The following is a 26,072-nucleotide window of genomic DNA, read 5'->3' as shown; positions in this document are numbered from 1 at the left end:
TTCTTCTCATATTTGAGTGGAACCTCCTATGTTCCAGCTTGTGCCCGTTGCCCCTTGTCCTCTCACTGGCAACCACTGAAAAGAGTCTGGCTCCCTCCTCCTTCAACCCACCCTTCAGATACTTATAAGCATTGATAAGGTCTCCCCTCAGCCTTCTCTTCTCCAGGCTAAAGAGTCCCAGCTCTTTCAGCCCTTCTTCATAAGGGAGATACTCCAACCCTTGGATCATCCTCATTGCCCTTCGCTGGACTCTCTCCAGTAGTTCCCTATCCCTATCCCTCTTGAATTGGGGAGCCCAGAACTGGATGCAGTATTCCAGTTATGGCCTCACCAGTGCAGAGTAGAGGGGGAGAATGACTTCCCTCGACCTACTAGCCTCACTCTTCCCTATGCAGCCCAGGATTCCGTTGGCCTTCCTGGCCACAATCATCCCATTAAATTGTTTTTAGATGCAAGTTCCTTTTTTTTCTATAAAATAACTACTATTTTTATTTTTTTCTTTCAGACATAATTATAATTAAATGGACCCTTATAAAACCTCTAAAGGCTTTCTCAGCTCTTAAGGCATCTCAGGAGTAATGGTCCTTTTCATTGTCATCTCTGTGTTGCTTCTTTTAGGGTGTTAGTTTCTAATACAGATAAATGGATGTCCCTGGAACTCTTAAAAAAATCTGATTTCGGTCACTTGATGAAGGCACACTGCTGCACTGAAACAGTTCACTTATTAAAAACTAAGAAACATACAGATACAGTCCTTCCTTGAGATTGGCCCAATGAATATGTTAGCTAGGAAGACAGAACTCTGTAAAATTACCATTAGGAAAAAAGGAGGACAAGTAAATGCGATGTGGAAATTAGGATTTCCACACGAAAGCGTTAGGTTGATATTCACATTCCAAAGAGCAGCAGAGAAGCTCAGCAGAATGGATCAGGGATTTAGGAAGTACAGAGAAGGATAAAGGGTAATAATCCACATTGGTAAAGTACAAAGCATTGCCACATTAAAAAAAGAAACTTGTTTTCTTTGTGTACAACAAAAAAGGTACTTTATTTTTTCTTTTTAGTATTTGTTTATTCCTTCCTTTGAAAGATTTTATATGCCTCTAGCTTGTTAATACCAGATTTGTTTGAAGATGTGGTCTGTAATCTTAAGTTCTTCTATATTGAGGCCTTTCTTAGTTTATTTAATGTAACTTTCTGCATTACCTGGAAAATTTATTTCCTTTGTAAATGTTAAGTACACCTATTAAGGATTGATTAATTCAACATAGTATCACACATATTGATAGCTAGTGGATCAGCTGGGTTGCATGCTGTGTGTCAAGGACATTTTCTGATATGGCAAATGTTTGACTGAGGTTACACTGATTATGCCAAAGCTGCATATGTAGATATAATGAAGAAAGAACTATGGGAGCATTTCAGCATACCCTCTGTCTCTGTGACAGAGACATCAGATGGAAAATAAGTTCAGGTTAAGCTATTATATTATTCTGTTTATATATAAACAGACAATATTTAAAACACGGTTTTTAACAGCATAATTTTAAGTTTGAACTTCGTAGCTTTTCGCCTCCGAAGTATATAAAACCTGAATGAAAGATCCTATTTTCAGTGGTCCTGTATGTTTTTATGATATACTAACTGCATCAACATTCTTTTGAATGGGAAAAATTATTACTGTATTTCTAAATTTCTTGTGACTAATTTATAATTACAAGTTTTATGTATTTTGCTCTCATATGATCTTCTGATCTGGCTAGGAAATACTTTTCCCTTGAATGCTAGACCAATCATGCAGAATGCTAGATTATATATAGCATAAGAAAAATTTGTTCTTTAAAAATCAAGGGATTAGATGGTTGATTATTTCACTTATTGTTACTTGACAGCAATTAACATGTTTTAGTTACTGTTAATGATTGTGCTTTTATTTTCTCTTGTCCTGGAATTTCAAAGGGAATAGGAGATTCTTGTCAGGGTTTCTGCTGGTGTTCTTTTTTTATTATTATTCTATTTATTTTTCTTTCCAAACAAAATTTCTAACAGTAACAGCATCACACACACACACAAAAAAGAGCAGCCAAAAACTAAACAAATAAAAAACATTAGGAACTGAACAACTTCTTCATTTCTGTCTATCCCCTCTCTTTTTTTTTTTTTTTTTCTTTCCTGTGTAGGCTTTGTAGTAGAAAATCATGCAAAACATTTTTTTCATGGCCACAGAAGCCTCTGATTGAGGTGGAACACATGCAGGCTCCTGAACATTTACTACATCCTGTGGAGCCATACTCCACGAGTTTGGTATGTCTCACTCTGCAGGATCGTTTAGCAAGTAAAGCAAAAGTGGACTCATGAGAGTTAGAAAACCATCCCCTCTTGTGGAAAAGGCAGGGGAACACAGGTACCTAGACTTTATATGCCTCTGTGCTCATTGTAGAATTTGTTGCCCATTGTAGCTACCTGAAGTATATTCCAAGGGTGCAACCTGATTATTCAGTAAAGTGCTGGACTTAACGATTTTTTTTCATAAAATCGAATGCCATTTATTTGCAGTATTTATCATCCGTAAGTTGAATGCATGCTTTATAAATGGAGTGGATAACACCCCTTGGTAGATCTGATTTAGTCTGACTGTTGCGTAAACTTTATTCTTCATAATGGAGACTTTCTGACATGTGTCTTACTAACAAGATGAACTTGTACCTATTATACTTTCTAAGCCACTCAGCTTTGAACTTCTCTTACTCGTTACCAAAGGATTTGGTTTAAACTGAAAACCAAACTGTTGAGCCTAAATTAAACCTAAACTCCTCTTGCATTCATTTAAAAATAGAAATGAAAATATTATGCTTCTATAGATTTTTGTTTTTCCTAATACTTGAAAATCAGTCTCTTATCCATATGCTAAAAATAGTATTTCTGTTGTTGTCAGATTGGTACTATCAGTTCAGCTTTCTGCCTCTTTATACTCCAGCCCCAAATGTTATTTTATTGACTCAGTAATTGGCACAGACTACATCAGAGTGAGACACCAGTGAGGGAGCTTAAAATCAAATTAAAATGTTTGGCCTGCAATATTTTTGAAGCAGTCTTGCAATATCTGTAATTAACGGTTCACCACCTTAATAGATTCTTAAATAAAATATTGTATCTTAGCCTTTCATACTTTATAGTAACAAATGTGTTACCAGTAAGTTTAGAATTAATAGAAATAATCATATGTACATTTAGAATATCTTGATTTTTAAAGTAAAAATACACATTCGAAGTTTAGAAAGTCATGCTTAAATTTAAGCATTAAAAGAAATACAAATGTTTGAAGAAAATTTAACATTCAGTGAAAATATGTCATCAGTTTCAACAATCTTATTTCTATAAAGTGCATGCAATCAAGAATGATTCATTTTTCCTTGAAAACGTTCTTCTCTTGGAAACTTATTTTGCACATGGAATCAGTGTACTTATATCCATCTAAATCCACATTACTGGATTCCTGATATATTTGAGAAATTGTAAGGTGATACATCATTAAAATGATCAATCATAAAGTATGCAGGAACTTGCTCATTCATGTTTTAGACTTGAGGATTTGCATATTGTCCCTGCTTTGTAGAATTTGGGCTTGGGAGACTAATGATTTGTAAAATATGGTTTTATACAGACACTTTTTTCCAAAAGCATAGGCTCCAATGCCTATGAATTTAAAATCTAGTACAGTTCTCCAAGTCACTTTCTCAATCATTGCTATTCAGTAACACAGTTCAATTTCATTATGTTGATTTGTACTATTTGTACTATGTTTTTATTGTTAGCAGCTGGTACATCCTACATTATAGTATGCTATCACTCTGATGAGTGGAATATTATATGAAAGGAAAAGTTAAGATCAAAAATACTAAAAGGTTTTTTTATTTCTTTTTATAAAGGGAAGGTAAAAAAAGTCACTTTTGTTGTGTGGTTGTCCTTTCTCTAACAAAGACATCAGTTCTATTTTAAATGTGTTTTCATAACTAACAGGCAAAACTAATGAGTCAGAAAGCTCTTTTTATTCCTATGGCAAATTATTTTTCTCTTTTACAAACAATCTTTTGAACTCTTTCTGTACAGTCATGTCTTCTAACACATGGAATTTACTGAGTTTGGAAGACTTTTCTTGTTTTTATAAATGGGAAAGGAAAAAAGTGCTTGGTTTATTTAAGGCATTTGGACTGTTTTTAAGAAAGCAAAGACCAAAGTATAATATTTCCCTAAACTCAGCCTTCTGATGCAAAAATCATAAACTAGCTATTCATTTGTAGGTGATGCTTGGTTTATGCCTTGCTGTTTGTAGATGATTGTCCAGCTGCAAAAGGAGATCCAGGAGTTGAAGGATGAGCTGGCGCTGGTGACTGGCAAGCAAAGAACGTCAGAGCTTTCACAAGAAGAGCTACTTCAGTAACAGCTTACATTGTTTTCATTTTCTTCTTTTGTGGTGAAACTTTTCATCAGTTTCTTTGTTGGCATAAATATTTAAATTCATCTCAGAGTTTTAAACTTCTTGGGGTGAATAATCATGTGAAGCTAGGTGCCAGGTTAGAATGGCAGTTTTCCATGAAAAGCTGTATGAGGCTGCTGGCTGTGTTTTTGCAGCCTCAGCTTTGAGGAAGTGAAGTAAAGTAAACACGAAGGATGGGAATGCCTGTCAGATGCCAGGCAAAAAGTGTTGTATAATAGCGCAGAATAAGAAAAGGTCTCTCTCAAAACTATATAGACAATCTGAGTAGAATTCAAGGAATATTCTTTGTGCTGAGACGTATCCTGCTGCAGTGTTAGTTTGACATAGGCGAAGAGAAATCTTGCATTTCTGATGCACAATTAATACGTCTTAAAATCCAAATATTCAATTTTTTTACTGACTATGCTATTGAAAATGCACAATTAATTTACATAAGTGTTGTAACATCTCACAGCTTTTTGTACCACATCAGTACAGCGTATAAGAACTTTCTGTGTATAATGTCAAAATATTTACTTAGGTCTCTATGTTCACAATAACTAAATTCAACTCCCAGTTTTGAAAAATTACTTGATTCTGTAGGATGGACCTATTTAATCTCTCTGCCTCACCTGCATAAAGGAAGTAGTAACTGCCTAGGGATTTTGTTTCGTTAGTAATGGCAACTAAGTTGAAGCTGTGAGAATTTTTAGTCTTACTTTAATTTCTCTTGGAACTGGTCCAGAGGAAAACTGCCAGTGCTAACAACTCCCCCTGACATCCAGGAGTTTCTGGAGACGTGAGGATAAGCTCCTACCTTGAACTTTGAGTTTCTCCTGTAGATTGCTGTCATTCTTAAATCCTGGTTCTGATGGTTTGGTTTTGTTTTAATTCAGAAACTAAATGACATCCATATCAAGGATGAGGTTTTAGATAGCATTATGTATGTATTTCTTCTGCACAGTTAATCTGAGCATTTTCAACATAGGCAGTTACCAGTATAATCTTCTAACTGGAAATGACCCCTCAGTTCCTACTGGGTCAATATTTATTTATCATTCTGCCCAAAAGTATGGGAGTCAAATGCACCAAGAACATTACAGCGTAGCACTGGATGTGACAAAATCGAGCCATAGAAAGGAAATTAAAGAAGCAGCAAGAACAGAGAAGTATCTTTCTTTTTCTTTACATGCAAAATTTAAATGTCCTTATTAGCTAGTTTCTTTTTATACTGACAGAACTAGTCCTTCAGAAGATGAGTGATTCTCAGTGACCTTATTCAGATAGAATTAAATAATCTATATAATCATTTAAAGATCTACTTTCCTAACATTATTTTAAAAATCAGTCATATTAATTTTCCACTGTGGTCTTGTTTGCTGTTTAGTTTGTATAGGGAAACTGGGTTCTTGGAAATCATTAGGGTTTTTTAGGCCACATTCATGAACCTTACTTCCTAAGATTTCCTACCTGACTTTTTACCGTGAAAATGGTAGTCTTACAAATGGGAATTTCGTCAACTTTCACAACTGATGAAAGTTTTTAATATGAATATGCAAAGGAAAACTAGTAGTGTACCATCTGCATACAGTTACACTATATTTTGTGTACATTTGGGAGGCCTTGTTTCAGAAATGTGTTAAGAAGAGTATCAGCCATTTATTTTTTTCCTTTTTATCTATATAGCACAATATATAGTGCATTACATTGTCAGAAAATACTGATTCTGAGTTCTTAGCAAGGAATTTTTGCATCCCAGAAAGAAGCAGGGAGGAGACTTAAGGAGTATCTATCTGTAATAAGACACAGAACGAGAAATAACTTTCAAGGACCTCTGCTATATTAGGACAACACAAAATTTTAAGCTTTTCAATTTTATCATTTATTTATGTTTACTCAGGCTCATGTAGCATCTGTGTTCAAAAAGTTCATTCCTGAAACAAATGCTCTGCAATTAAAATATAGAACAAAGCTTAAGTACTGCTGGCTGAGATATAGTACTTTTCCTGAGGATCAATAATAAACAAGAAGGATGTCAAACAATTGACTCATAAGTCACAAATGCCATATAATGGCTTTGTTCAAAGATCATTATTTTTAATATAGATTTAAAATAGAAAAAAATAATTGGATATACAGGGTTTTTTAATGGGTAGCATAGTTTCAAGCAAAGAGCAGAAGATACTGCTAGAGAATAACTATCATATACATGAGTCAGACTGGCTTATTAATACTATATGCTGTAGTTGAATGGAGTGTTGAAAGATGAGTCAATCTGTTTTTTAAACAGTTCAAGTGGGGAAAAATATCAAATGTCAGGTTTTGAGTTTTGCATTTGTATATGTTCTTGCAATCTGAATTTTCCCAGGTAAACAGCCTATGTGGACTAAACACCCAAATGAAAGTATAATGAAATGATAGGATAAAAAGCCACTACTTCAATGAAAATATCTTTCTGTGGTTTTGCACGCATACACATTTTGAGTTTGCTTTTGCATGGCGATAATATTTGTGACCATGCTGGTTTACATCTCTCTCAGCCTCCTGTCCATAAATGCCCTGAGTGTTTATGAAAATCAACAGATAGCATCTAAGTGTTCTGTCTCCAGTTAGAATCTACCAATGCATAACACAGCAAATCTTTATGACAACTCTGTTTATTGAGACTGGCCATCTGAATTTGAAACTACTTGTTATCTGGAGAGTTTTTTCACATTGAAGAATAAATATACAAGTAGTCCAAACAGAAGTATTGACTTGGATGAGGGCTGATAAAATCATGGTTTACTATTACTGGAAAATGTCTTTGTTGTGGTTTGCATCTAGTTTTGCATCTATAATAAAACCTAAATAGTATTATTTATCAGGAGACATGCGAGTCAGATTGCTAGGAAAGACAGAAGAGGAAAAGAAACATAGTATAGATGATAATGCAGTATACTGTGTTGTACTTTATTAGAAGTTGCCACCCAAGAATGGAAGAGATAAGTAGGGGATTCCAGACAGAATAATCTTTTGTTTGGTTTTTTTTGGCTAATGCTTTTTTTAATATGCACAGAGAGGAAATTATAATTAGTGTCATTGTGGATTTAAAGTAGTAATTAGTCATTTCTGCTTGCTTAGGATATCTTCTGTTTAAACTTAAATAAACTGTATATGTATGCATATATATATATATATATATATAAAATAACCCAAGTTTGCATAGTTCTTTTCGAAGTTCTTAAACTTTGACAAAAGTCTTACTGTGATTCATTTTAATACAAATAAGGTCATTAACTAGTAAGGAGAAGTGTTACTAAAGATAGTCTCATAAAAATTTGATGTGTTTTAATTCTTCTTACTCTGATTCATCATACATATTTCAAGGGGGTCAGAGCAGAATTAATCTTCTGAAAACTTTCTGTGCCAATTTTTATATTTGTTCTTTGATTCTGAACACAGATGATCAGGGGTACAAAACATGTCAATGACAAACTCCATGCACAAAGTACACATTTATTTTGTTGTCACTGCACAAGTCTTTATCTCAGGCACTTTTCAGTAGAAGATGGATGCCAAAATGGAACAGATCCAGTGGTATATATGTAGAACCAATAATTTTTTTTTATTCTAAGAAAGTGATTATGGTAATGCATAGGTTTTTTTGCTCTCTACGTCTGTTGCATGAAATAAGTGTTAGTGATTGCCCCGGAAATATATACTATGTTAAAATTATATTTTGTATGTTTCTTGATGTACCAAGTCAAGAAATACCAAACATTTCTTACAGTAATGTGCTTCATTCCACTTGTTTACTTTCAGGGCATTCCAAATGAAATCAGTGGGCTATTCAAGCTGTAGTTCATTCTTCATCATTTTTTTCTCACTTAAATCAAAGAAGTGTCTTTGGGGATTTTTAAATTTTTTTTATTATTCATTTAATGGAAGGAAAAAAACATCTGTCAAATAGGCTTTCCTCATAACCACTACAATCTCACGTTGTCATTCACTAAATTTAAAACAAAATGGAAAGCAAATGTTCTTGACTTTCCTTATGGAGGCCAAATTTTAATACAACACAACTTATCAGTCCTGTGAATAAAGCTACAGCTGTCTGGAATTCTTACTTCAGAATTCTGTGTTAAATGGAAAGCTTTTACATTTCTATGTCATAATTTTGATTTTATTATCTTATTCCTATAAATATTAAACACACATGAATTCTGCCGCTATCATTTTGTTTATTTGAAAAGCACAGCATAAAAAAATTCAGCTAGACTACACAAGTGGTTCAGAACATAATTCATAAAATGCTTCCAAAATCTGAATTGTTTGCTTGGGATCTTACCATCAACTTCCTCAGCTGTAAAGGCCTGATCTCTAAATATGTCTTTGAGCTGGAGAATTAGTTTATTGTTTAGGGAATGGGGAAAAAAAGGAGCACTTTGGACTATTTTTAAAAAATAACAACATACATCCCAACTAGAAGGGAGTTGTAATCTCACAGGCTTTTGTGTTATGCTTTAGAATAGAATTAAAAGGCATTTTTTTTTTTTTTTTTTTTTTTCCTTGTGAGAGGCATGCCAAAAGTAAAAGGGAGAGTCCTTTTTGTTTGAATCATTTGGGATATTTTTTTTTTTTTTGTTATAAATGAGCTCACTAGCAATTTACAATGTGTGCCCAAAAGTCAGGATTTCAAATCAAGGTCCTGTGTTCCAGAGCACCCACGCTTCCAGAGCCTTTGCCAGTTGGAATTCTCTAGGAACAGGACCGGAAGTACTGGCTTAGCACTTTAATTTATTAATAACTTTACCTTATTTCTTTCAGATACATGTGTTATTACAGACACTTCTATTTTTTACTTAAACAGTCATATATTGTTCATCTTACTCAAGTCCTGTATTTCTCATTACTTCTTTCTGTCTTTTGTTTTTCTGTTTCAACATTGTGACATCTGTATGCTATCATGGTATTAACAATATTGCACTGTTGTACAATATAGAGCTTTAACAGTTACTCATACTTAAGCTGTTGAACAAATGGTTTCATTTACAAAGCAGAGCAAATGTTCTTATTTGCTGATGTCAGTGTTCAATTTCAGTTACAAGGTGGAAGAAATAGAAGAGTATTACCTTGCCTTATGTCAACACAGCTTTGAAGGCAGGGGATTTGTGTAGAAGTTAGCAGACTGACTGACATAAGCTGTGTAGGCGATATTCAAGAGAAAAGAAGCTACCTTAACTATAAAGTAGTCTTAAAATGTCTCACATTAACGTCTAGCTTGGATGCCTGATTTAGAATGCTGTTAAATCAATGTATTTCTCTAGAGGGCATTTTTTTCTCTTACATGTTATAAAATCTTCAGTGACAGCACAGGAAGGTCAGATTCCTAATGCAGGTACCTAAGCTGAATACTTAAAGTGTAAATGCTTTTCTTTGATCTCGCTATTTTGTTCCAAGGCCACTGAAAGTAGAAAAAAAATCTTATATTCCTTAAACTGAACACCTTTTACGTTGAAACTATTAAGAGATAATTTAAAGTTCTTTTCAAAGTTTGGCAAGTTTGTTTTACCGTGGAGGGGGGAAAAAAGGAGACTACAATACTATGTTCTGTTTTCTACTGTTCAAAATTATAAGTCATCCAATGTCACATAGTTTCAATAAAGGTAGTGAAATATAGCATAACTCATTAGTGAGGTGTATGGAGAAAAGATAGCATAGCTGAATTTGATTATTCAGATGTTTGAAAAAATCTTGGATCCACTTTCCAAATACATATGTTCAAAAGTGTCTGATCATAGCAGCTTTTTGAATCCCACTGAAATTCATTGAATGCTTAGTCAGCTGAGTTGCTTCTGAAAATACCACTAAATACCTGTTTGCATCTTTTAGCACTCTAAATACTTTTTGAAAATCTCTTTCTTCTGAGCTTTTACATCTAATTAATAACCTCTAAGTGACACTCCACAGTTTTTTTCAAAACTACCTCTCTCTTCTGTACTGTAGAAAAGACTCAGTGTTCCTTTGTATGAGTCCCTTTAACTTCCTTGAGTAGTTTCTGTGCTTTTCCTATGTTCTTTTTATTTCAAGTTCTTGCTACCTTCTCCTTAGAGATATTTATATTTAGTATAAATATTAGATATTTATATTTAGATATTTATATTTAGTTTGGTATTCTCTTGCTACTTTTAAGAATACTCTAGTGATTAGAATATGACTACTCTTATTGCCACAAATATTAGCTGGCAGTGAGAAGCATTTCTTTATGTATATGCTTTTTCTTTGGTATTATAAAGTGCTGTTAAAGAAGGAAATAATCTACTCAGCAGGCTACTTGATATGCTTTTTCTCTGCAAAAAATTTGCATGTGTAGTATTAGTGTAGGCATTTTTTTCCCTGTATAAGCCAGTTTAATCTTTTTGTACTCCATGCCAAATCTTCCCTTGACTTACTGACACAAAGATTTAGATTTGTGTACATTTCATCATTGGAATGAATGATTTTCACTGTATAGAAGCTCTTTGCATCTGTTTGCCACACTGTGGCCATCTTTCAGAAGAACCTCCTCACATAAGGAGGTAGCAAAAATGGCTTTGCTCATATGCCTAATTAAAAAAAGGGGAGGATTATATCTGTAATGAGAGGTGTATACTTCTCTACTGTGCAGTGCAAGTGTTTAATGGTAATCATTCATCTGTATGTATGATACTGTTTGATTGCTTTACAAAGCAAAATTTTTACACTTAAATAACTGAACTTGATACCACTGAAAAAACAAATCCAAATCTTAGAATCATAGAATGGTTTGGGTTGGAAGGGACCTTAAAGATCGAGTTCCAACCCCCCTGCCACGGGCAAGGACACCTGCCACTAGACCAGGTTGCTCAAAGCCCCATCCAACCTGGTCTTGAACACTTCCAGGGATGGGGCACCCACAGCTACTCTGGGCAACCTGTTCCAGTGTCTCATCACCCTCACAGTAAAGAATTTCTTCCTAAATAGCTAATCTAAATCTACCCCCTTTCAGTTTAAAACCATTACCCCTTGTCCTACTGCTACACTCCCTGATAGAGAGTCCCTCCCCATCTGTCCTGTAGGCCCCCTTCAGGTACTGGAAAGCTGCTATAAGGTCTCCCTGGAGCCTTCTCTTCCCCAGATTGAACAGTCCCAACTCTCTCAGCTTGTCCTCATAGCAGAGGTGCTCCAGCCCTCTGATCATCTTTGTGGCCCTCCTCTGGACCCATTCCAACAGGTGCATGTCCTTCCTGTGCTGAGGGCTCCAGAGCTTGACACAGTACTCCAGGTGGGGTCTCATGAGAGCAGAGGGGCAGAATCACCTCTGTCTACCTGCTGGCCACGCTTCTTCTGATGCAGCCCAGGATGGGGTTGGCTTTCTGGGCTGCCAGCGTGCACTGCTGGCTCATGTCAAGCTTCTCATCCACCAACACCCTCAAGTCCTTCTCAGGGCTGCTCTCAATCCATTCTCTGCCCGACCTGTATTTGTGCTTGGGATTGCCATGACCCAGGTGCAGGACCTCGTACTTGGCCTGGTTGAACTTCATGAGGTTTGCACGGACCCAGCTCTCAGGCCTGTCCAGGTCCCTCTGGGTTGCATCCTTTCCCTCCAGCATGTCAATGTTCCATGCCAGTTCAAATTTAGGTAATGTCTTTGGATGCTAGCCTACTGGCTAGGTAAAGAGACGACATATAAATACTAATTGTTGCCTACAGTATTAACAAAATGTTCATGGTATTCAAAAATCTATTTGTTTCTACTCATTATCAATAGGGAAGACTGTGCTTTAGCTCTAATATCAGTTATTTTATAAGCACCTAGCCCCTGTTGAAAATATTAGATAATTAGGAATATGAAGTTAGGAAAGACCATTTGGTCTAACAAGCGTGTTCATATTTGACCAATAAATACCAGCCAATATTCAATGTTTATGAAAATAATTTTGTCTCTGTAGATGTAAATCATTGGCCATATTGCTGTGTTCTCTATTTTCATCTCTTCTTCTTACACTTTTAAATATGAGAACTTAATTTTTTACTATGTCTGTGGCTCTTTGGTTTTGAGTTGCTTTTTGTTTTATTTTGTGAGAATTCACAGAATTCATAGCTGACACAATTAGTTGCTCTTTAAGCAAACTTAATTTTGATACATTATATACAGTGTCAGTGATCAGGGGTTAAAAGGCAAGCTCTCCCAGAAATGAATCATGGCACATAAAGCAAGGTCAAAATGAGTCCTTCCAAATCTGTGTTTTGAGACTATGCATCCTGCATGCTATTGAGAGCTCTCAACTTTAAAAACATGCTCTCAGTTGGCTAGGAGTGATTTTCTGATGCATTTCAGCTGTGTAATTTGCATCTTGGTTCAAGCAAACATAATGACTGATTCAGAAGTGGATTTTTTTAAAAACATGGAAGTCTTATTTAATGAATGGGTAAAACCGAAGTAGCACCGTGCTCATCTAATCATTCTGGAGTTGGGCTATCAGGAAAAATGCATGGAATCTAAAGTAATGTGGATAGAAAGCTTTTGTGATTTATGTATGGTCTAAATGGTAAGCAGCCGTCATTAAAAAAAAAAATTTCTGAAGGGTGGAAAGTAACAGAAGAGAAATAAAGTTGATAATGTAAAAGCTGTCTGTAAGCTGCAGTACAGTGTCTGTTTACATTATTTGCAAAAAAACTATAAAGAGGGAAATGCTAGACCAAGAATTTGGGTCTGATTCACAGTCACTAGCCAGGGAGCACTGTTAGTTTAACACTTTTCCATCCCAACTGTTTATGACTGTTTTACTGTGAGTTTTCTTCCCAACATAAGCATAAGAACAGACTTGTGCTTTACACAGCTTGCATTTTCAGAGTCTGGTATCATGATTCAAACTCATCGGGATCAACACTGTAATACCTTTCTTTCTGTACTATGTTAATATGTATAAGACCACTATCAAAATGAGTTTTAAATTAATCTCATAAATGATGTGATACTGTTCCCTTGGCACTGATTTAGAAAATTATTTTTGTGTTTGTGGAATTTTTTACTCATGTTTTGTTTTTTTTTTTCTGATGAGCAAAACTCAATTCTTTGTTTACTGTTGTTTTTCACAGAAAATGAGTCTTTGTTTGGTACTTTCATGTTCTTTCTCCTTTGGGGAATTTCTGTTGGGAAAACTATTCTTCCTGGTACTGCAGGGTTCCGGCAATAGGCTCCAGCACACCCTTTCTCTTATTAGTATAAGTTAGGCCTGCTGTTCTTAGGACAGAACATCCCAGTCCTAAAAGGAAGAATGGAGACCTATGAAAAAAACCCCTTTTTAGGCTTCATCTGCTGTAATAATATTAAATAATAAATATTTAATAGTCTATAACTTCCTTTTATTAACAATGTACAAGAGAAAAGGGGAAAAAAAAGGGAGCCGTTTTGCATCTCCAGAAGTTAGAATAGACATCTTCATCTGACACTGATTTTAAATATTTTTTTTTTCCTGTCATGTGAAATTAACTATGATTATCCAGATTTGATTAGCACAAATTCTGTATGGAAACATTATTGAGAGCCTTAGTAAGCTAAAACTAATGAAGAGTGCAGCAGCTGGTTTGCTAATGTTGTTAGCTACAACAAATAAAAGACTATTAGATAATATTTGTTTCTACACAGAAATAGAGATTTTAGCATTTCTAAATTATACTTTTGGGAGTGGGAGGGGTATGTTAGTTTTTTTTCAGTACAAGTATCTTGTGGCTAGGTTCTTCTATTCCAGATTAATGCAGCCTTTTCTAATGTAACTCACCAGTATAACAAAACCCCCTTAAATTTAAATAACTTAAATTGACCATCTTACATTAAAAGAGTATCAAATTCTGAAATAAAGATACGTGCTGCATATTTCCACTGAAGCAATTAAGTGTGACTTGTAAGCAATTCAGTAATTTTCAATTCTGTATTTGTCGCTAACCCCATAATTAGGTTTCCATTAAATTTCAATTAATTAATTCAGTTTCCATCACTGCTTTTTCCCATCAAGCTGGGTGCAATGCGACTTTCTAAGCAGACCAGTGAGAAGACTGGGGGCTAAGTATTTTCTATAAAGGTCTCTCCAGTGTGAAATAGAATTCTTGTTGTTGATGTTGAGACGATAGTATAGAGACCATCTCTTTATTAAGGTTTCTGCTCCAGTGACTGAGAGGTATCTTTTAATAGGCTTTTCATTGTAATTTCATTACTAGGTCTTTGGGTTTATTATCTTTAATTTTAGTTCTAATTGAGGGATTATTCTTTTGCTAGTGATAGATGTCTTACAAAGGGCTTGTAATAAGCTTATTTTGTAAGTTGATGATAAATAGAATACCAAAAGAGGAACTTATTTCTTCTGCAGTCCCTGTCTCATATAAGAGCAATGAAGTCCAGCACTGCTGTACTGCTAGGCTTCATAAGTAACATCAAGAAAATAAAAAGAATCTCACACTGAAAGCAACAGTGTTCATAAATGCTATGGAAGGGGGGGTTGTATGTTTCTTAGTTGATTCATTTTTTTCCACTTGATCCTATCTGTTTTTCATCATAAGCACCCTCAGCCATGTCGTAAGCCCTATGTATATGAATATCTTTGATTTTTCTAGATTATTTTCCCATTTAGTTTTGGCGGTAGGTGTAGTGGGGAAATGCATGTTCAGCCTGGGATGCTTTGGGGGAAGAAAAGCTTGGAAACTTAGAAATTTTTCAAGTATGTTATGTATTCTGTGCCAAGCATGCTCATTCCTTTTGCAAGTTCATTTTCAAAACTCTCTTCTTTGGGCAGCTTAATTTCCTAATTTCTGTTTTGAGAAGGCATGCAAATATTAACTGTTATCCTTGGCATAATAGCAGAAGCTGGTAATCAGTAAATGTAAGAATTGATTGCTCATGTCTTTGTGAAAAGAAACTGTAGTTAACAGCTTTTTCAAGTAATAGAACATACTGACTAAGAGAGGTCTAAGTGTATGGTCTCAGGGCTGAGCCTTAACAACTGATGAAAAATACTTTGTTTCATATGCTTTTTTAGTTATTCTAATAAGGCTGAGGTGCAAAAAAGTCCCTAAGAAAGAGGATATTGTTATTTCACCTCATAATCTCATATTAACTTTGCTGTTCCACATATGCATGCCTCTGAGTAGGCAACTAAAGCAAGATTTGCTAGGAAATTCTCTGGATTTCTTGTTCTCTATGCGTTTCTTGTTCCTTTTGAAGATTTAGGCCCAAATTTGTTCAATGCTGGGCCATTTTATTTGTTTTTCTGGTTTGATTCTTGCTGACATTCTTGCAACAGCCTTTGGCTGGAGGAAAACTGTTTAATATGCATGCCTCTGGTAAATAACTAAGGATCAGCGATTAGGTGACTATCTCAGAAGATATTGTTGCTAAGAAGAAAGGTATTATCCATCTCTTGAAGGTAACTGAATGAAAACTTAAAGCTGTTTTGGCTCATCTTTACTTACAAAAAGGGTTTTCTTGCTCTGCCTCTTAATAGGAGGATGATTACAGCCTGTGTGTGATATTCTGACAAGAATGAATGTGTTGGAGTTGCAACTGTAGATGCCCTATATGAATTTCTTAAATCTTTTACAGCCCAATTTTATATAATTCTGTGCTCTAGTTTTCATATATTCCATATATTTAATTTTATTTTTGTGGATATTTATAACGATAAATATAATAAGCTATTTGAGTCAGGAATATGAGAAGGAAAAGCATATTAATCTTGTAGAATTATATTGTCCTTTGTTTCAGAGTCACCTAGCAAGCAGATCTACCTTGCTTAATATATGTTAGGAAAAAGTAAAAGCATAGTCAGTGTTCCTTTTTTTCTCTTACTCTCTGTTTTGGGGTGGTTTTTTTTCCACTCATCCTGTGATTCTTTATTGTCTTCTTGATTTATTCTGTGAACATCTCTGGAAGAGAATTGGAAGTAACATTGGTTTTTTTCATTGTAAAAGTGCAAATCTTGCCATCGTATAAATTCATAGGAGAATGTTTCAATTGTTATCACAATCCTCAAGCTGATAAATCACTTGGGGGGGTGCGGGGGGGAAGAAGGTTCAGTTAGCTAAGATCTGTTCATTAAGAAGAGAAACTTCAAGTTGCATCTATATCACATTGTCAGTTTATTTTTCACCTTTGTTTCATACTTCAGTATACTGGATGAACTCCCAGAATATCCAGTGTTATTAGACTGTGTGTTTATTTTAGAAAGAGTTCTGGTAATTTTTGTATGGAAACCTAAAAAAATGTGAGGGGTGCAGTGATTTCATTTGCTGGTATTCATGGGGATTTTCGTTGTTGCTCTTCTTTTTTTTCTTTTGTTTTTGTTCATAGTGTTTAGACTAGGTTGGTCTGTTCTTGTTCTAATTCCTAAAGAGGAAATTTTTAAAATGTATCTTAAAACATACTGAAGATTCTTCTGTTTCCTGGAATTGGCAAAGAGGCTGAATTGATTTATAACTTCTGATTTACATTCTGCTATTTCAGACTTGACTCAGTCATCTAGTGCTTAAATTCTCTTTGGCTTCTGTGTAGTCCTTGGGATACCAAAAATTGATTGGGCTGCTGTGTTTTTTCAAGAATGCCAAACACATTAAAGGTAATGTAAGCGAGAGGAAATAGCAGCTCATATCTCTAACTGCAGCTTGTCTAATTTGTTACTCTTGACACATTAACCTTCACTCTCAATTGGCAAATAATAATGTTCAAAAATAGAGCATTATTTTAGGAGAATTATATATTCATTTTCATTCTCTTGAAATATTTTAACTTTCTGCAGTGTTTTTCTGGTAATGGTGTAAGTTAGTGTAATTTTTTCTTTTTTTTTGATTGATTCCCATAGCCTAAACCTATGGTAATCTGAGTATGGGTAAATCCCTGGCAACAGGTAATCTTAGTAAGGTTAAAATACCTCCTTTCTAATTTCTAGTTCAAGATTAAAAGCCCATTTTCATAGATGACTTCTTATAGTCAGTCTAGACAGTCTAGGTATAAAAAATATTTTTACTTGTTTCCTGTTACTGAAGTCAATAGGGCATTTAAGATAGTGACAAATGCTGACTTGCTCTGTGTCTGTGTAATCACTATCACATTCTCATTAATAGTATAAATGCCTCTCTTTTTTTCCCAGTGCTTACAGAAATGCCTGCTTCCACATATGAAGGATTAATTCTCCTGCTCCTTGTGCTTAGTGTGTCTCAGAGAGGATGAATAGCCTCTTGTGCTGCTGGCCTCTGTTCTGTTCAACTCTTCATGCAGAAAAAAATCACGTAGCAATAAGTAAAATTTTAGTCTTTTTTACCCAGTAATTTTTGTAGTTTCTTAACTTGAGAAGCAAGTCAATGCCAGTAGTGCTTCCGTAACTAATGTTTCTCTTCAAATATCCTCTTCCTTAAGCCCTCCACATGTACAGCTCACATGGACTTCAGAGAATGTTCTATAAATTCAGAAAGTGTGAATTTTGCAGATATGATGAATGGTATAGGCAGCACATTTGTCTCTTGTTCTTTAACTGAAATAATGACAATTGGAAAGCACAGTTTGTCTAAAATTAACTGAGGGCTGCTCTCTTCTTTTCTGTCCTTTTTCTCCTGTTCTGAGAATTGGCACTTGCCCACGGTGAACTCTGGAAGAGATAAATAACCGAACCGATCTGTTATGTTTTCCAGTTCTCATTCCAGTCTTACAGATCCTGATTTTCAGATATTTATCTCCTGAAAATAATTTTTTTTTTTTTCTGTTTGTTGTGCATCTTGTTGTTTCACCCTCCAGCAGGGAATTGTTACTGCAGTATAGTAATGTGAGGAATCTCAGTAAGACAAGTCTTTAAAAGCAGGGCAATATCCCAGCCACCTACTTTAGGGTCAACTTTAGATACTGTGATACTATAATGCCTAAAATTTTGGTATGTGGTTACAGCAAAGTGATTCAGATAATCAAATGGCCACAAGATTCCCAGTCCTGTAACTGAAAAGGATAAATGACTATTAAGTGACATTCAGAAGAATTGCATATTAAGTGAGGAGCTGAACAAAACTAGTCCAAAAGCAACACTAGGCACAGAGATGGTTCTGAACCCCTGCCCCTCTCTGGCAGTTGGGCACTTGATGCAAGTACCTTGGATATCTTGGCTCACTCAGGTTCAGAACCTCAGTTCATCTTCTGAGAATCATAATCTAAATTAAACATTTAAAATCATAGAATTACACTTTAAAGGGCATATGGCTGTCATTATTGCCCACCATTTGCCTACTAACTTAATGGTAATAGCATTTGTCAGGAACCAGGAAGCCTTCAATCTAAAACCATTTGAATTTCAAACTCGCACTTGCTATTTTCCAGAAAGATACCTTAGTAAGTGGGCTAAGGGCTAGTTTTGGTTTAGAAATACTCTGACGTCTTTCTTGAGGATGATCTGTCATCCATCCTGGACTGCAAGACCTGGAGAGCTGGTGAGAGCGTGCAAGAGGAAATCTGACTCTGTCCATATAGCTGTGACATCTAGCCCAGAGGCATAGTATATTATGCCTGTGTAGATTTCCAGTCTGAATATTTTAATTTGGTTTTGAAAAAACAAGAGTATTCGTCTGTGTGCCAGATTTTCTTATGAAGACTGAATTACCAAAATAAGAGTTGCTCCTGCCTAGGGAAGTTGTTGTCAGGTGTTTGTTAAATAAGAACAAATTACAAGAGAATAAAAGATTAACTAAATTTCATTCATCAGAAAGCAGAGCAGTAGATCTTGGAGAAATCTGTAAATATCTGCATCAAAAGATAGGTTGCTTTGCTTGGTGATTTCAGCAGGTAATTTTATGTATAAAAGCTATGCTATCTGCTGACTTGTAATAGAAATGGAATTAGATTTTTCTTTTGCACAAATAATCATATATATTAAAAAATCCTATGCCCAAAGCTTCTAAAAATCTAGTCTTCTGAGAGGGCAGGCTTTAGATCTTTTCAATTATGAGATGGTAGAAGAGCAGAAGGTTATAAAATAAATGAGAAAAATAAAAGATTACTTCTCAAATGCTTTTAGTTCTAGAACTGTTCCTTAGCATGTGCAGTATGTTCTGATATGGAGTCTTAGAATCTCCAGTATCAAACCCAGGTTTTAGCAACAGGGACAAAAGTACATTGCAATTGCATGCACCTTGAAGGAAAATAGTCTACCAGTATTGTCAGCTTGGTAAGTCTTGTATTGTATTTGACACATTACTTTACAGAATTGTATGTTTGTTTGTGCTTTTTTTTTTTTCCTTAAAAATGCTATGTATTTTCAGGTTGGATGAGTTAATTGAAACATTTCTCAAAGATAATGATCCTGGTAGCACTCTGGATGTTGGTGCTGACATGCGCAAGATCAAGTATTGCTTCATTCATGTGAAGGTATTTCTTTTAAAAACAGATGGAAGTGCAGCTGGCACTGAAAATAACTTGAAGACATTAATGGTTCAAAAGCATCAAAAGAATTGCAGTATAGTTGAGAGGCATTGGAAAAGGGTAAAACAATTGAAATGTGAAGTGCATGGAGGACTGATAGAAATTTGAAATTTAGGTGGAAAAATTCAGCAACATTTTGTAGAAACCTCAGCAAGAATTTCAGTGTGCAGTAAATAGTAAGAGAGCACTGGAAGTTATTGGAATCAACACAGACAAGTTATTTGTATATGGGTAGATGTATCCATCTGTATTCCCAGCAGTATGGAGGCTATATTTTGTACAAATGATGTTGAAAGATAAAAATAAAGATCAAAAACACGATATCACTGAATCTGTTACACTAACTTTCCCGAGGATGTTGTAAGCCCTTCTAAATCCTTGAGCAGACAAGGATTTTAACTGGGAAGAACAAGTGATATTAATAGGGACAGCAACAGAAGATAATATATACTTCTCTGTATTTTGGAATATAGTTTTCCAGTATAATAATGTATGCATTCCTAATCTTAATTTATTGTCTTAAATAATTAGGTTTTAGTTATATTGTTAATACTGAAAGCTCTGTGATACTAGCGAATACTGGAATTCATGTGTAGAAAAAGTAAATCATATGCTTGGTAGTGAAGATTGACAAATACAACTTGTCCCATACTTTACACAATGCATATAATAATAATAAACTGGTGGCATGATTTTGTTCTATCAAGAATCTAGAAAGCCCTTACCTTTTCTACCATACTAGACAGTCTCAGAGTAGAATAAATATATGAGTGTGCTTTTTTTGTTTCTCCTAATAGGAACTAATGAATCATTCAAAGATTTCTGATAAAAAACTGCTATTACAACACATCTCTGAAGCAAAAGACACTAACAAAGAAGCAGGAGAAGAAGAATTGAAGAAACTGAAAGAACTGCTGCAGCAAAGAGACAATGAAATCAGTATCCTTTGTGAGGAAAAAAAAAATATTTGGGTTTGAGTTGATCTGGCTCAATGGTTTTTGTGTGTGTGAGATAGGCATTAGCTGTATGGAAGGAAATTCTCTCTACTGATCCCAATGTGTTAAAGCAGTTACTCAATTCCCAACTTTTATGTGGCAGGGCTCGTGCTTTGCACTTCTATTTCAGTTTTGACCCAAACCAAAATACTGGATCCAAGCACTATTAGCTTTAGAAGAGTCCAGCCAAGATCGAAATACCGTGGATCAGGCCACACCTAAAATACTCTCCTCAAGCAAATGAAACCATTTTTTAGGATGGGAAACTGATGCTATATAAAGACCAATTTATTACCTTACAAAGAATAGAATTTCCTGTAGGTGATATTTTTAGCCAAATGAAGTGCTACTTTGGGGACTATTGGGCTATTTGCCTTCAGAATAAATATAAAACTTGTACTCTTTACATGCAATTTTAAAATTTAAATTAAAGCTAAAGCTTTTTGCATATAAAAATATTAGACTGCTCAGGCATGCTTTGTCCATTTCACTGCCTCATAGGAAACACGTGAGTAGTTGCACTGTTGCAGGATGGGTGGGAGTTAACTTTTAGCAGGTTGACAGAACTGTCGGCAGACCGCAGCATCACTGTGTCCCTACCTTTGTGGCTATTTGGTAGGTAACATTTGAATATGGCAGAGAACTGAAAAAATGGTTTTGTTTTGGTTTTAAGTTTACAGGTAACAGATTCTTTCACAGTTACTAGTAAAAAAGCAAACTCGGTTGCATCCCTTGTTGTCAACAACTCCAGATCAATTTTATATATCAAATGAGTATGGCATTTTACATCAGGTGTAGCATGGTACCAGTCTGGATTGAGGTGGCAAAAAAGCTTCTCTATTTCTGCTCTGTCAGAGAAGAGATGATGTCCATTTTCTAAGGTGCGCTTTCAAATAAATTTAGCGGTAACACTGACTTACCATTCCTTTTAAAAAATTCTTCAATTTTCATGTCAATTTTAAGATCTGGATTGCCCGAAACATTTCTTCCTAAGATAAAATATTTCATTAGTATGAGACTGATAACAAAAAAGAGCAAAATGTCTCCATCAAAGGCACTTGTGCTTGATATATATTTGTATATAAAGCTTTGTTTGCAGAAGTACAAGGAAGACACTTGTATAAATCCATGTTAGATTTATATAAGAAGGATATAAGAATTACAACTTTGAACACAACACTGATTTACAGAGTCTGCAGCCACTAAGTGACGGTACATCATCATTAGAAAATTAATAATGTCTAATGTCATGAAGTGGTGGGAAGTATGGAAGCTGTTTAGTAAATAAACTGTGAGGTCCTTCTGGTCTGTGGTAGCTAGGAGCTATCATAACAACTGAATTGTAAAGTGTTTTATTATTGCTACCTAGTCCAGTTAATAATATTTCCCAAAGACTACTTAGATTTTCTGCTGTTTATTTAGAAGATTAATTAGGATTAAAATGAACAGCATATCAAAAAACATATCACAGGGACTTCTGTGGGTTTGGCTGAGTGCACACAGGATTTTCATTGTAAGCCCTCTACAAGCTGTTAGGCAAAATTTATTTATACCAAATATACTTCCAGTAAATACACAGTGTTATTGGAAGAAATTTCCTAAAGACCTTTTCTGCATTTTAGTAAACCTTCTTATTGTGAAAAGCTTATAAATATGATGCACTTGCCAGGCTACCCATAAGCTAAGGGGTATTTTTCTTTTGTTTGGAAATTTTGTTTATTACAGAAATTAAAAAATGGAGTGTCACACAATGGCAATAAGATACTAGAGTTTGCATTCCTGTTTGTCTGTAAATGCTTTTATCAGTGTTGACTGAATGGGATCAACAATTGTGGTCAGTCTGTGAATTTGTTACTGTTCAGTAAAGATGAATCTGCAGTTTGGAAAAACTAAGGTGGATGAATATAATTACAAAGCATATGCCCAACTCCAAGTTCACATTCACATAAAGGCTTCCATAATCTGAATTGTTCCACTTAGAAAAAAGAGACTTAGGCATAAACAAAGATGATTGTTGCTTTATTAAAAAAAAAGAGGTACTTAATTATTTCCTTAATGTATCTTGCAGATATTCTGGTAAATATGCTAAAAAAAGAAAAAAAGAAAGCGCAAGATGCTCTTTTTCAGCTTAATGCTGCCTCTGCTGGTTCTATAGAAAGAGACTGCTCCAAGACTGTAAACTTGGAAGAAAGTCAGAGCCCATTGAGCTCTTTTATTCTGAAAGAGGCAAAAGATTTCAGCTCTTCAGTTCACAGACTACCTCTCCTTTCCAGAGGAACAGGTTAGTGTAATTAATTAACTGAGCAGTTATTGGATTTTTACAATATGATTTACAGCATATCATTCAAATCTGTGCCAGAACAGGGAAGTTTTCAGTATCAGCCATATTGTGCTAATTCTTTATCCACAAATGCAGGGTTTAAAATTTATAGCCCTCTCAAAGCACTGATGGCTTTTACAAACCGATGTGAATGCTCTGTTGAACAGTCCTACAAAACCAGAGTATAAAATCAGTTGCAGGGCCTTGAATCTGAGTAAATTGAAAAAAAAAAAATATTTTTTGAGCATAATTCTTAAAAAAATACCAGGAAATAATATTTTTACCCTGGAAGATTTAAAAGTACTGACTTTTAACAGAAAAGAAATCTAAACCAGAACTGCGGATACTGAGAGAATTTTTGTGCAAGAAGTATTAATTGCACAGTATCCTTAAACACCAATAAACACAATTTATTTTTTCTTTTTATTAAATCTTCCAGCCTAGCCTTACATTCAACTAAAATGAAATTTCATTAATTATGCTTCTAGCTCTAATATCAGTTTGTAAACACAAAACTTTTTGTGATTATATTTTAGGGATTTTTTTATATGATACTCTTTAGATATCTGGGCTTTATTTAGCATTTTAATAAACCATAGTGATTATGTCTTTTCTTAAAAAAAAATGAATGTGATTAAGTGAGCTGAAACCATGGTTCAAGAAATGACAAATAGCTCCATTTTTGTGCATGCAATTAGCTTTAGTGAAATGGTACCTTTCTGGAGTAATTCCTTAGTAAGTGTGAACAAAATAAAAATTCTTATGCTGATGTATTTAAAAATATATTTTTTGATTGTTCCTTAAGTAGTTTAATAATTCACATCATTTGCAAACAAGTTAGAGCTGAATTCATAAATAATGTATTCATTTCAGATAGCTAACACACTCAATACCATTTTAACATGTGCCTTCACCAGCAGATGAGTACTATTTGTCCGTAGGTAACTGATAAAAGTTTTTCTCTCTTATGGCAAATTGAGCGTATTGTTATTCATGCTTTATTCTTATTTAGCTGTTTTGTAAAATTTAATATGTGAGCATATCAAATACTGTTCATTGAAAAAAGAATTACTTGGTACAGACGGCTGGCACAGGGAATCTGCCACAATGATGAAGTATTGTCTTTGGTTAAATCAATAAGTAAATGTAATTGATTCCTATCCTGTTTGGATAATGAGTTTTAAATGGACATTTGTGTCAGGTGAGAAAGTAGTATGTTTTGAGATAAGATATGAGTATGATTGGATTGCACATTATGTGGTTTTATCATTCTGAAAGTAGCTGGAAACCTACTTTCTTCTTTTAAGTCCTCTTTTCAATCAATTTTTGGTCAGGTTCTGATATTCTGTGACACTCCATGTGGACATGAAAACGATGAAGTCCTCAGTAACCAAGATGCTAAGTGTGAACATGAAAGTCCTCCCTTAGGTTCACTTATAATTAATTTATTTTTAAACTTTTTGGTCATATTGCTTGAGGGCTATGGATAAATAAAAAGTTATTTTTGGACTATTTTAGGTTGCCATATATCTTTGCATTCCTTTAGTGTGGCCTGACATTCTCGTACAAGTCTAGTCCAGTAATATTGCTGACATTTGGACTTACAGTATTCTGTAGAGCTGTTATAATGATAATGCCTTAAAACATTACTTCTTAAAACACTTGCATTATTGTTCTCAGGTAATACTTAGAATGGCAGACATAAAAAGTAGTAGAAAACGGTTAATGATAAAATACGTACAACCTTGCCAGCGTGCCTTAAACACAACCTCAGGACATCAGTTGCCTCTGCAAGAATGTAACTGAGTGTCCAAGCTCTTTTCATGGAATCACGGAATTCTCAGAGTTGGAAGGGACCTCTAGAGATCATCTTGTCCAACTCCCCTGCTAAAGCAGGATTGTCTAGAGCACATTACTCAGGACTGCATCCAGGCGGGTCTTGAAGATTTCCAGAGAAGGGGACTGCACAACCTCCCTGGGCAGCCTGTTCCAGTGCTCTGTCACCCTCACCATAAAGAAGTTTCTCCTCATATTTAAATGGAACTGCCTATGTTCCAACTTGTGCCCGTTGCCCCTTGTCCTATCACTGGAAACCACTGAAGAGCTCCAGCTCCATCATCCTTCAACCCACCCTTTAGGTACTTGTAAACATAGATAAGATCTCCCCTCAGCCTTCTCTTCTCCAGGCTAAAGAGCCCCAGCTCTTTGAGCCTTTCCTCATAAGGGAGATGCTCCAATCCCTTAGTCATCTTAGTTGCCCTGCGTTGGACTCTCTCCAGTAGTTCCCTGTCTCTCTTGAACTTGAGAGCCCAGAACTGGACACAATATTCCAGTTGTGGCCTCACCAGTGCAGAGTAGAAGGGGAGAATGACCTCCCTCAACCTACTAGCCACACTCTTCCCTATGCAGCCCAGGATCCCATTGGCCCTTTTGGCAACAAGGGCACATTGCTGGCTCATGGAAAGTTTGCTATCCACCAGGACTCCCAGATCCTTCTCCTCAGTAGTGCTTTCCAGAAGATCCATCCCTACCCTATATTGGTGCCTGGGGTTCTTCCTCCCCAGGTGCAGGACCCTACATTTGCCCTTGTTGAACCTCATTAGGTTCTTCTCTGACCAGCTCTCCAGCCTGTTCAGGTCACGCTGGATGGTGGCACAGCCCTCTGGAGTGTCGGCCAGCCCTCCCAGTTTGGTATCAACAGCGAACTTGCTGAGGATACACTCTGTCTCCTCGTCCAGGTCATTGATGAATATGTTGAACAGGACTGGGCCTTTGTGCCTTTATGTCTCTGGAATCAGCGGTATTTTCTACGTAATATATAAACAACTT

The 26,072-nt window shown here is 35.3% G+C and overlaps 1 protein-coding gene across 1 annotated transcript in view; it reads left to right on the top strand.

Annotated features, from left to right (window-relative positions):
• KIF6 (kinesin family member 6) overlaps positions 1-26,072 on the top strand; it is a 174,103-nt gene that overhangs the window by 51,019 nt on the left and 97,012 nt on the right. The window contains exons 10-13 of the mRNA XM_074161912.1: positions 4,334-4,437; positions 19,769-19,874; positions 20,726-20,867; positions 22,992-23,204. Of these exons, the coding sequence (XP_074018013.1) occupies positions 4,334-4,437; positions 19,769-19,874; positions 20,726-20,867; positions 22,992-23,204 (565 nt within the window). The remainder of the gene's footprint in view (positions 1-4,333; positions 4,438-19,768; positions 19,875-20,725; positions 20,868-22,991; positions 23,205-26,072) is intronic.

This window comes from Numenius arquata, chromosome 2 (genome assembly GCF_964106895.1).
Source record: "Numenius arquata chromosome 2, bNumArq3.hap1.1, whole genome shotgun sequence".
Taxonomy (NCBI): Eukaryota; Metazoa; Chordata; class Aves; order Charadriiformes; family Scolopacidae; genus Numenius; species Numenius arquata.
This window is presented reverse-complemented; position numbering and strand designations above follow the sequence as displayed.